Raw genomic sequence first — 12669 nt, forward strand, 5'->3', positions numbered from 1 at the left:
AACCAATAGGCAAAAACGGAGGAGTAAGGCGGGAGCCAATCGCAACAGAGTTTGTTGGGATACGCCGGCGAGCCACCTTTCCGGGTGTAGGCTCCTCAAGAGGAGAGGGGCGGTTGGTGTGGTTTCCATTGTTCGGGATTTAGGGCGCCATGAGGTAAGGGCACTGGGTGCTCTGGGAAGGTTTGGTGTATTTGGCCGAAAATTTTGGGAAGGTGGGCCGAAAGGAGGCGGAGGACGCGAAAGGACCACGTGTCTGGGGGCTGCCCTAAAACCTGAGAACTCCGGATCTGGGCGAGTGGGGGAGGTCCGAGGCCGCGAAGGCGGGGAAACCTGGGCCTGGAATAGTGATGGGGCCCAGCAGTGGGGTGGCGGGTTCGGCAGCTCGGTTTCTGAGAGGCTTAGGCGAAGGGACGTCCTCAGGTCCCCGGAGGAGCACCCCTCTTGCCCCCCATCTAGCCTGAGAAGCCTTGAACGTGTCTCATTCATCCTCTGCCAAGTGCTTGATGGGATATGCCCGATAAATGTTTTAATACGTTAATAAATCAGCAGTTACTTTAGAAGTGTTAGGGTTGGCGTGTCCTGGCATTACGGGGTATTTCTTGCAGGGGCTCAGTTTCTGAGCTCCGTCAATATTATTGGGTGTAGGTTGTGATTAAATTATCCAGAACGAGGAGGTCATGGGGCGAGGCTGGGCCTTTTGAATGGGGAGAAGTGTAAGTGGGAATGGGGATACGTGGCTTCCAAAGGAAAGTTCAGAGCGATGGAAGTAGGCGAACTTGAAATGATATGGCCGAGATTTCTTTAAGGTCAAAACAAGTTAGTCTGTTTATGCACTTACAGGGGCGACAGAGGCCGAGGTCGTGGTGGGCGCTTTGGTTCCAGAGGAGGCCCAGGAGGAGGGTGAGTGCCAGCTTTTAGCATCTCTGCACTGGTTAGTTTCCATTTCAGTCATCTAAATAGTAGTTTGGAGTGGGCTACTGTCACCTGCTTTGTGAGATCCAGCTGTGACTTAGAATCCATACGCTCTCCTGCTAAATGAGTTTGGCCCCATTCTGCTAAGTCACTTGATTTCTGTAGTTGATAACTTTGATTGTTTCTCTTGTTTTAGGTTCAGGCCTTTTGTGCCACATATCCCGTTTGATTTCTATTTGGTGAGTACCGTGGCCCCTGTTCATTCGTTGACATAGAAATGGAGCCTGACCACTTTTCATTTGTAGTTTCCTGGAGCCCAGCATCTCCCTGTTAAAATAGTGGTCGCAGGAGGAGAAGGGATTAGTGTACAGAGTTGGGGTTTTGAGTCAGCTGAGTTGCTGTACATACAAAAACAGTATAAACTGGATGGGTAAGCTAATTTGAACATCTAAGGGAATAAAAACAAGTGTAAAATTTTCAATTTTTTCTTTTGCATCAACAAAAGCCAGTTTCTCCTGTATATAATTTTTTTAAAAAAGATTTTATTTATTTTTAGAGAGGGGAAAGGAGGGGGAAAGAGAGGGAGAGAAACATTGATCTGTTGCCTCTTGTCCACACCTGGACCAGGGACAAAACCTGAACCTGTGCATGTGTTCTCGTTTTGCAGCACAGTGCTTAGCCAACTGAACCACTCTGGTCAGGGCTCCTATATATTATTTTTTTATAAATAACAGTTGTTTGCTTCTGGTTTAGTGTGAAATGGCCTTCCCCCGGGTCAAGCCGGCACCTGATGAAACTTCCTTCAGTGAGGCCTTGCTGAAGAGAAATCAGGACCTTGCTCCTAATTCTGCTGAACAGGTATATTCTTTCGGCATTCTTTCTGCGATTTCTCTAAGAAAGCTAGGGAAGTGAGTAACTACTGGTGAAGTTACTGTTATCAGAGCCTGATCTCCACAGGTTTATATTAGCTGTGCCTTATACATGGCGGATATGTTCCAAGACCCCCCACTGCATGCTGAAACTGCAGAAAGTACTGAACCCTGAATGTACTATCTTTTTTCCTATATATGCACACTTCAGATAATGTTTAATTTATAAGTCAGACACAGTATGTGCTTAACAGCAATAATTACAATAGAACAATGATAATATACTGTAATAAGTTATGTGAATATCTCAAAGTATCTTATTGTACTTTTTTCCTTGACAATGTGAGAAGATACAGTGCCTACATGATGAAATGAAGTGAGGTGAATGACGGAGGCAGGCATTGTGACGTAGGCTTAGGCTACTTACTATAAGGGTTACTTGAACATAAGCACTATGACACCTCAGCAGTTGATCTGATAACCAGAAGGGCTCTGGGTGGGTAGCATATGCAGTATGCATGTGCTGGACAGAGATGATTCATGTCCTGAGGGGGATGGTGCAAAATTTAAAACTTATGAATTGTTAATTTCTGAAATTTTCCATTTAATATTTTCAACCGTAGTTGACTGGGTAACTGAAACCATAGAAAGCCAAACCATGGCTAAGGTGGGGGGGGACTACGCTGATTGTTCTCCATACTTCTCATTGTGGGTGGAGGGAGAGTGCGAGATGACATATATTTTCGTATATTTACTGGGGAATCTGTCTTTGAGATCAAAAAGTTGATTTCTTCAGGTATGTTCAAGTCTTCAGAGGGTTCAGAGTGTTTTCAAAGCACTATGTTGGTATTGATTTAGCCTGTATCGAAGGGACTAGGGGGAAATGGTTAAACTGACAAGTTGCTTACAGTTTTTCACCTTAGGTTATTTTTATTTCCTGCTGTTTTTCAGGCCTCTATCCTGTCTCTGGTGACAAAAATAAACAATGTGATTGACAATTTGATTGTGGCTCCAGGAACATTTGAAGTGGTGAGTTTTTGATGATTTAGTGCTAGAAAAGGGTAGGCTTAGTAAAATGGAAATTTCATTGGCTTCTTTCTGGTACTGATTTTGGGGGCAAGACTTGTATCTTGCTATTAGCTAGGCATGATGCATCAGGCTTTTTGTGTGGTTTTGGGATATGATTTGACCTCTGCAACTTCCAAATCTGGGTAATAAGCTTTATTGTAATCAAACTCTGAAAGGGTTTTAGGCCTGAACCTAAAACCCTTTCTTTTCCCCTTTTTTTCTTTATTCGGAAATCCCTTTTCCAAAAGCAAATTGAAGAAGTCCGACAAGTTGGGTCATATAAAAAGGGAACGATGACTACAGGACACAACGTGGCTGACCTGGTGGTAATCCTGAAGATCCTGCCAACATGTGAGTGTACCTCTCTCTGGCCATGGGGACAGAGCATAGCAGTGGGATATGAGGCACAGGGATCTTTAAAGCCCAAATTTCTTGTGAGAAAGGCTGTTTGGAAGACAAATGGGAAAATGATACTATGGAAGTTCTTTAGTTTTTTAATCTTCTCATGAAAAATCTGTACAGTCACCACAGATTAAATTCTCTAAAGAATCTTTACTCCTTCTGTTGTCCAATCCCTAGCTCACTTTTTGCCAGCACCATTGTTGGCCTTTGCAGTCTCCCTGACTTTCTTTATTCTGTTCTTGCATTCCTTTCTCTGTTTTGTTGAGGGTCTTGTCATTTAGGCGATGTGTTGCAAGTCTGTATTTGGGTTCATTTTTGTTTGCCTAATCCAAGGAATCATAAATCATGCCAAAGCCAGTTGTCTTATCACCACCAAAATGGGCTCTGAATGCAAACACAAAGACGACATTTGGTGTGGTCTTATACACCTCGGCTAGTTTCTCCTGAGTTTCTGCTCTAAGTACTGTTGCTTTTCCAGGGTGAGGGATGTCAGTGATCATTTGTTTCCACTGAAGTAGTCTGTTGGTCTGAACTTCCTGGTCACCATAGTTACTGTGTTGTTCATGATGGTGGCTGATCTTCAAGCGGCTAGGGAGGGAAAACATGGAAAATTTATTTTTTTAATGTGTAGGGGTCATAAGGGACAAACTCTGAAGTATGTGTCTGAAAGAAGGTATGGCCACCTGGGCGTGTAGCGCAGTTGGTTAGAGCATTGTCCCTGATACACTGGGTTTGTGGGTTTGATCGCTGGGCAGGGCACAGACACTGATCAACCAGTGAGCCCTGGCTGGTGTGGCTCAGTGGATTAAGTACTGGCCTAGAAATGGAAAGTCTCTGGTTCATTTCCCATTTAAGGCACATGGTTGGGTTGCAGGCCAGGTCCTCAGCTGAGAGCATGCAGGAGGCAACTGACCGATATTTCTCTCACACATTGAAGTTTCTCTCCCTCTCTTTCTCCCTCCCTTCTGTTCTCTTAAGTAAATCAGTAAAATCTTTATAAAAAACACACAAGAATCAACCAATGAATGCATAAATAAGTGGAACAGCAAATGGATGTTTCTCTACCCCTTTTCCTCTCTCCCTCTTCCTTTCTCTAAAATCAATAAATAAAAAAAAAGAATGTATAGCCAGTTACTATAGGTTGGACTTACTCAAACGGGAGTGATTTTGCCCCTTAGGGGACATTTGGCAGTGTCTGGAGATATGTATGGGCTGTTGGCATCGAGTGGGTAGAGGCTGCAGGATGGACCCTACCCCTCAACTTCCAAAAAACTATCCAGCCCAAAGTAGCATTAGTGCCACCCTCCTGTGGAAAAGGGATGTGGGAATAGGAGAAAGTGTCCTGTGCCCTGAGTCTTGCAATTTCTCTGTCCAGCCAGTAGCTTCCCTGTTGCAAAAGTGCTTTTTCTATCACTTGCTCTTACTCCAGCCTTGAACACGGGGCAGAAATCAGAGCAGGTAGTAGATAATAGTAATGTTTATTATCTCCTTTTCTCTCATTCTAGTGGAAGCTGTTGCTGCCCTAGGGAACAAAGTCGTGGAGAGCCTAAGAGCACAGGATCCTTCTGAAGGTCTGAGTTTGTTGCTGAACATGTGTTTAGTACTCATAGGAGCCAGGTCTGTAATTCTAAGTACATAGCTAACAAAGTCTGGTCAGGCTAGAAGGAAGAGTGAATGAAGAGTTTTCTGTTGGGGAAGTTTTGGCAGAGATCTCCCTTACTTTTGAAACTCTGTATTGTAAATCCTCATTTTGAACTGCTGCTGCTTTTGAAAACCCATCTATTTCCCCTGCCCTGGATTTATTTACCTTTGATTATCTGATGGAAATGTGCGAGTTAGAGTTTTGAGTTTTCTTTTTTCTTTTTTTAATTATTTTTTCCATTACCACTCCTCCCCTTCCCTCTCCTACTTCCACCCTCCACCCTAATTTTTCTCTTTCAGTTTTGACCATGCTGACCAATGAAACTGGCTTTGAGATCAGTTCTTCTGATGCTACAGTGAAGATTCTCATTACAACAGTGCCACCCAATCTCCGAAAACTGGATCCAGAACTCCACTGTTAGTACTTTTATTCCATTGCTGGGAAATTTGGGGGAAGTTCAAAACATGGTATAAAGTTGCTGTTCCACATGAAATAGCCTAGGACCTAAGTTTACTCTCAAGATTTGCTACCTCCGTCTGTAATGTGAAGACAGGTTTGCTAACTGAAATTGTCAAAGACAGGATGGCCAGAAAAGCAATTTGAGGACTTAAGAAAAAGAACCAAGGAAATGTTAATGGAGGTGGGCTAGGCTTGTGTAGAAAATTGTGGATCTTGTATGCTCCTAGATTTGAGCTAGGGGACAAGTAGTGAGTGTTGGACAAAGGATAAGGAATTACATTATCCTGTCCTCTTTCTAAGTTACTGAGCTATGGCAATGGGATTGCATTGCTTACTTAGTAATAGAAATGTTTCAACTTGGCCCATTATGCTTCTAGTGGATATCAAGGTGTTGCAGAGTGCCTTAGCAGCCATCCGACATGCCCGCTGGTTTGAGGAAAATGCTTCTCAATCTACGTGAGTCCCTCCCTCAGTATTGAGATAACCTAACCCTCTAACTACAGTGAATAGCAGGATACCCCTGTACTACCTGACAGAACTTTTTTGGCTTCCAATTTTCTGTCTGGATTTTGAATTTTACCTCAAGCAAGCAAATTTAAATTGAGAAAAATGAGAATGCATAGTTCTGCAAATAGCTTCAGCTGTATACCTCAAGTGTGGAAGTACATGGTCATACTACTTTTAATCCCTGGGTTCCTCTTACCGTCAGAGTTAAAGTTCTCATCAGACTTCTGAAGGACCTGAGGATTCGTTTTCCTGGCTTTGAGCCCCTCACACCTTGGATCCTTGATCTTCTCGTAAGTAAAGAAGGGAAGTTGAAGTACCGTGTCACACCTGTTTATCAGGAGTCACTGATGTCTACCAGAATCTGAAATTTGGTGAAGCTTAAAAGAAACCTCATTGTGGACAACTAACCCAATAAAGATTCAGTGTTTGTCCGGCTGGTGTGACTCGGTTGGAGTGTTGCCCTGTGCACTAATGGGTTTTGGGTTTGATTTGTGGTTGGGGCACATGCCTGGGTTGCAGACTTGGACCCTGGTTGGGGCATATACGAAAGATGTGTAATTGATGTTTCTCTCATCAAATATGTATTTAAGAAAAGAGATTTAGTGCTTATTGCTTGACAGGGATTTTTTGAGAGCATTAAATGAGTAGTTATTACTGCCCCTTTGTCTTTTTTATTACTGCTGTCATTTCATTAACATGATAATGGAGAGAACATACCAGATGAGCGGTCACTTCAGAATCACTTCTGAGTGTGAAAATTTTGGCTAGGCCTTAATAACTAGTTTTCCTCATGATGGTTTAAGGTTGTAGTTGGTTCGAAGATAGTTATTTTTTATGGCACACCTACCAGATTTATTGTTTTCCAGGGACACTACGCCGTGATGAACAACCCCACCAGACAGCCTTTGGCCCTAAACGTGGCATACAGGTACAGCGCGCCTCTCTGGGTTTGGGGCTGGATGTAAACCGTCTTGGTGTTTTAATACTGCTCTGTGTTTCAGGCGTTGCTTGCAGATTCTGGCTGCAGGACTGTTCCTGCCGGGGTCAATGGGCATCACAGACCCCTGTGAGAGCGGCAACTTCAGAGTACACACAGTCATGACTCTGGAGCAGCAGGTATTGGGACAGCTCTGAAATGCCTCGTTCTTGAATATCCTTGGGTCAGAAGGCAAAGGGAATGTGGCCTTTAGGGGTCAGAGATTTGGGGGTTCTCACATACTTTGGTATTGAAATTAAAAAGTTACGTCATGAGAATGTTAGTCAAATAAAGGTACTTCGATTCTTGCTTATTTACCCTCACTTTGCTCTCTTTCAGGACATGGTCTGCTACACAGCTCAGACCCTGGTCCGGATCCTTTCACATGGTGGCTTTAGGAAGATCCTTGGTCAGGAGGGTGATGCCAGCTGTGAGTGACCACTGGGCCAGGGGTTCTTTAGGGTATTTTGTTCTACAAAGAAGCTCTACACTACTCAGATATCTTAATATTCCCACTGTGTAGATCATGACTTCTATGCTGGGCTACTTGTTTGAAGTCACCTTTTTTACTCTTCTAGATCTTGCTTCTGAAATATCTACCTGGGATGGAGTGATAGTTACACCTTCCGAAAAAGCTTATGAGAAGCCACCAGAGAAGAAGGAAGGAGAGGAAGAGGAGGAGAATACAGAAGAACCACCTCAAGGAGAGGAGGAGGAAAGCATGGAGACTCAGGAGTGACCGTCCTGTATCTTCACCCTGTATTACCCAGAGGGAAGACTGGAGCTTGATTAAGCTCATTGCTACTGGGCTTTATATGGTGGCACTTCTGCGGGATGGGGAGACAGGAAGGAAAATAAAAATAAACTATGGAAGGAAGTGTCATCCCACTTAGTTCTTATATTGACTTAATAGCCAGAGGTCTCCCATCTATAGTGAAACAGGATAATGACTTTTCTTCATAATACTGTACAATCCCTAGCTCCTGGAAACCTCTCTCAAGCAGTACTTTGTTGTTGAAATGTCAACTGTTCATGCCTTGAATTTTTTTTTTCTAAGAAAAATTATTAAAGTACTTCCTAGTAGGGCTCTTGGTCTTGTTTTTCTGTGGTATGTGGCCACCTTTTTTGCTTGCTTTTTCTTTCTGTACTTTCCATGGAAAATGCTACTCAAACCCTGGCCGGTGTGACTCAATGGATTGAGCACTGGCCTGGGAACCAATAGGCCACTGGTTGATTCCCAGTCAGGGCACATGCCTGGGTTGTGGGCCAGGTCCTCAGTTGGGGGTGTGCAAGAGACAAGCAATCCATGTACCTCACACACTGTTTCCCTCTTCCTCCCTTCCCCCCTCAAAATAAATAAATAGAACCTAAAAAAAAAACAACCAAACCCGGAAACTACTTTCATTGTGAACACCAGATCACAATTTGAAGCTGTATTTGAATTAAAGTACAGGCTCTTGGAACCTTTCTATATACCAGAGTAAACTAGATTACTGTTTGAGCATTTATTGAATTAAATGGTTTTAGCAACATTGCTACTGCATTCAAGCTAGTGAAATCCATGAAGGAGGGGAGATAGGTCATTCACACTGACTGCCCTCTCCAAATCCTCAGTATAAATAGAATGGGAACTCACAGGTAGAGGACATGCTACCTAAATGTCAACAACCAGTCATGTAATAGGAAGGCCCTCCCTGGTTCAGCCAGGCTTGAAAGTAAAGGTGGGCCTTGAGTATGTACCTTTAAAATGTCAAATGTAGCCCTGGCCTGTGTAGCTTGGATGGAGTGGAGACCAAAAGACAGGGTTAATTCCTGGTCAGGTCACATACCCAGGTTGTGAGTTTGATTCCAGGTTGGGGCACATTTCTCTCTAAAAGCAATGAAAACAATGTCCTTGGGTGAGGATAAAAAAAAGGAAAATCCAATGTAGAAGTCTTAGCTCATTCTTGGAAGGAAGCAAGAGCTGTAATCCTTTGGGATCTCGAGTCCTGTACATAGGCGTCTTCGGAGTCCCACATAAATAGGTAAGACTTAAGTGCTTCAAACACAAACGACAGGACGGACTGGATGTCCCAAAGTTTATAGGGTATCCTGGAGGAAATCAGGCAACTGGAAAATAGTACTTGTGCTCTCCTGAGGCCATGGGACCATCTTTTGGCCTGCTACTTGCTTGGGGAGCCAGGGGGGTAAACTCCTGAATCCAGCATTGCCCTTCTTCGGGCTGTTTCCTTGGCAACACTGTGGTTTAGCCGCCTCAGCCGTTCCTACAAGACAAGATTTGGAAAAGGATAACTCCTCTGGAAAAGGCTTTAGAGCAGGTGCTGGAAAGTATCACAGGTTCACTCCATCTCAATGTTGTTGTTCTAAGGTATAGAAGAATGTAAATTACAGCAACTGGGTATTGAGAACAAACAGTTCTGTTATGGCAGACACTGATTTAGTTGACAACTCTCCTTCCCCAATTGAAAAATTTCATCTTTCACTGTGTTGGGGATTTTGAGGCATCCCTTGAAAACTGGAGCTATATCCTGAAAACTTAGAAAGCAAAGAATCACTGTTGGTAGGAGAGTCTTTTACCTGGGCATTCTGTAGAATGTTGTTAACCAAGACAACTCGTCGCCGGGCATTAAGTAGCTTCTTCACATAGGGGTCGAGATCCAGGGCTACTTTCTGATCCTCATTGATACGACACAGTTCTGTGGGTGGAAGTAATGTGCAACTAACACCTACTGGCTCATTTCTTGTTCTTAGGCAAAGTAGGCTAGTAAATGGGATGGAAAACACTCTTGCACCCACATGGGCCACAGTCACTAGAAACTTAAAGATATCTGTTGGCAGCGTTGCTGTGCTGCAAGGAAATGACAGTAAACCCAGCCCAGAGGACGGCAAAACACAAGGTTCTGAAAGTGAACTGGAGAATTTCGGATACACAGATATGCTTACTCACCAGTAGCTAGGTTGTCAATTTGTTCCCGCAGCTCTACCTGGCTCTCTCTGCAAAGAAGTTCAAGGCCTACAGGGTCAATCAATGGAACTCAAGAAACCCGTCCCCCTACGTGCTTCCCAACTGCAGAGAGAAGCCAGCCTCCCACCCCACCGAAGCCGCCCCGCCCTCGTCCAGCTTCCCAAAAGTATTCTACTCAGTCGCTTCACAACCCGGGTAGAAACCCACCTTGGCTCCACTCTTCCTTGGCCCCACCCCTCCAAAGCCTAATCGAGAGGCTCCGCCCCAACTTTCCCTCTCCGGCACCTGACGGCGTGAACGTGAGAGTCAAGCTGCTGCACAGCAGGTCGCAGGAACTCGAGGAGCCCCTCGGCGAAGAGGTCGCGGCCTGCGGTACCGGCCACCGGGGTCCCTGCCCTGGACACAGCAGCGGAACTAACCCCCGCCATCACGGTTTGCCCTTACGCCGGAACCTGCCGCGAGGGCCGCCGGGAACTGAAGCCCGGCTGAAATGGCCGCGAGGGGGCGCCCGGGAAGTGCGGCTCCCACCCAGACTCTGAGGTTTCTGGGAAATGGAGTCTGGAGCGCGCAGGGTGGGGAGAAGGGCCGCGCCTTCGTGCTCTGGGGAACTGTAATTGTTCATAGGCCTTGAAGGGGCAGATATTTTTTAAATCTCCAGACTTCAAGAGCTAGGAGAAGGAATAATTTTGGGAGGGGTGGGTACTTTTTGTTTTCTCTAAAGATGAACAATAAATTCTTATATCCATAATTATCCATAGCCTTGTTATGTTAACTTTGAGAAAAACAATACATTCATAGTATAGTTTTATATTTCTAAATTGCAAGTGTATTTTAATGGTACTAAAATATGTAAAAAAACCCGCGTATTAATATTATTCACCCTTAAAAAGGAATGAAATCCTACTACCTGCTACCATATAGGTTAACCTTGCAGACATTATGGTAAGTGAAATACGCCAGTCACAAAAGGACAAATATTTATGATTCCACTTAGATGCAGTGCCTACAGCAGCCAAATTCATGAAGATAAAATGTTTCATTTCTGTATCAGAACAGTATTGCCCTGGCTGGCGTGGCTCAGTGGATTGAGCTCTGGCCTGAGAACCAAATGGGGACCTGGGCTGCAGGCCGGGTCCCCAGTGGGCGGCGTGTGAGAGGCAACCACATATTGATGTTTCTCTCTCTTTCTTTTTCCCTCCCTTCCCCTCTGCCTAAAAATAAATACATTAAAACAACAACAACCACAACAAAGAACTGTGTAGCCAAGGGCTGTGGAGAAGGGAAAATGGGGAGTTACTGTTTAATGGATACCTTCTCAGTGTGGGATGTGTATTAGTGATGGTTGTACAATAATGTAATTTACTTAATGTCATTGAGCTATACACTTAAAAATGATTAAAGTGGTAAATTTTATGTGATGCATATTTTGTTACAGTAAAAAAAAAAATTAGCCCTAACACGGTGGTTCAGCCAGTTGGAACGTCATCCAGTGCAACCTGTGCATCAAAGGGTTGTGGCTTTGATTCCCTGTCAGGGCACATACCTGGGTTGCTGAACTGATCCCCAGACTGGGGGAGTTGGGTGTGTGTGTGTGTGTGTGTGTGTGTGCGCGCGCACGCACGTGTATGTGCGCGCGTGCAGGAGGCGGCTGGTCCATGTGGATGTTTCTCTCTCAATCTGTGTTTCTCTCCCATCTTCTCTCTCGGGTGACAATTAAAAAGTACACACATTAAAATTAAAATATAAAACTTGCATGTGTTTCCATATTTTCATTGTTTTTCCTTCCAAAAGATTGCTAAGTTTTGTTTCATTTTTATGGCTTTTCAGAAAGTTTACATCTCTTTTTGGTTTTTCAGCAAGAGGCACAGCCCTCTGTCCCAGTGGCTCACAGTTCTATGGGCCATGGGGGAAGAGGTGCCTGTAGAGATGAATGGCCACCAGGTGATTCAGCCTTGAGTTCATTCTCAGGAATAAAGGAGATGTTTAAGTCACTGTGGGACATGCTGGTCAGCAGCCGTAAACCTGAAACCCCTAACTGTGGTAATTTTAAAGCTTTGTACACTTTTTGTTTGTCTACCATTTCCCTGTATCCTTCTCTCTAGTGATTAGAGGTAAAGCTCTCATGAGAGGCTGGGGAATTCTTTTGGGAGTAAGTAGTAAGGAAGTGAGTATCTAGGGCAGTGCAGCCTGCTTCACAGTCAGGCCTTCAGAAGGGGAAGCCCAGGAGGTAGACAGAGAAAGTGGTGACACTGTTGAAGAGGAAAGAGAAGAGGGCCAAGTCCTTCGGGCCTGAGAGAGAACGAGGACTGGCCTGGACTGGGAAAGAAAGTTGATGGCCTAGTATTTAGACACAAAGCCCCTGCATTAGGCTGCAGGTCTTTCTTTTCGGGTACCTCTCTGAAGTAGTGTTGCCAAATTAAGAAAACAGAACAAACAAAAACCTTGGGACAGTAGGTAAATTTGAATTTTAGATAAACAACACATAATTTTTAGTATAAGTTATCTTACTTCTAAGGCTAGCTCTCTGAGGAAAATTACTTTGTTTTGTTTTATGCTTTCCTTTCCACTCCTGTTCTCATCACCTTGAGTTAGCTATTATCTCTTGGGAGGACATTGCAACACTCTCCTGACTGATCTTGCTTCTAGTCTTTCTACCCTCCAGGTCACTCTTCATTCTAAAATACCAGTCAGATGACATAATAACTTTGCTCAGAGAAAGTAAGTGCTGAAAGGGACATTTAGAATCCTTCTTTCCTTGGTTTCTTGGACACTTCTGTGAGGCAAGACTGGGCAAGGGTCTTACAGAAACCCTGAAGTTTGATAACACGTTGAAGGCCCGTGCTGGTTCAGTTATTCATTCTCTAAACAC

General features: G+C 44.2%; 2 protein-coding genes across 2 annotated transcripts; one reads left to right on the forward strand and one right to left on the reverse strand.

Moving 5' to 3' along the window:
- The first annotated feature begins 63 nt into the window (after positions 1-63).
- ILF2 (interleukin enhancer binding factor 2) lies at positions 64-7835 on the forward strand. Its single transcript, XM_054563032.1, has 14 exons — positions 64-154; positions 841-900; positions 1109-1151; positions 1666-1770; positions 2733-2810; positions 3098-3200; positions 4757-4822; positions 5193-5309; positions 5730-5808; positions 6062-6149; positions 6726-6787; positions 6861-6975; positions 7175-7265; positions 7414-7835. The coding sequence occupies exons 1-14, from the start codon at positions 150-152 to the stop codon at positions 7572-7574; spliced, it is 1173 nt and encodes a 390-aa protein (XP_054419007.1). The 5' UTR covers positions 64-149; the 3' UTR covers positions 7575-7835.
- A 1138-nt stretch (positions 7836-8973) lies between these two features.
- SNAPIN (SNAP associated protein) lies at positions 8974-10253 on the reverse strand. The gene is made up of 4 exons (XM_054563398.1): positions 10086-10253; positions 9783-9829; positions 9413-9531; positions 8974-9099 (listed from the first exon to the last, which is right to left on the reverse strand). The coding sequence occupies exons 1-4, from the start codon at positions 10226-10228 to the stop codon at positions 8998-9000; spliced, it is 411 nt and encodes a 136-aa protein (XP_054419373.1). The 5' UTR covers positions 10229-10253; the 3' UTR covers positions 8974-8997.
- Between the last annotated feature and the right edge of the window lie 2416 nt (positions 10254-12669).

The sequence above is a fragment of the Pteronotus mesoamericanus genome, unplaced genomic scaffold, assembly GCF_021234165.1.
Source record: "Pteronotus mesoamericanus isolate MK-2021 breed Mesoamerican mustached bat unplaced genomic scaffold, CSHL_Meso_final scaffold_705, whole genome shotgun sequence".
Classification (NCBI taxonomy): domain Eukaryota; kingdom Metazoa; phylum Chordata; class Mammalia; order Chiroptera; family Mormoopidae; genus Pteronotus; species Pteronotus mesoamericanus.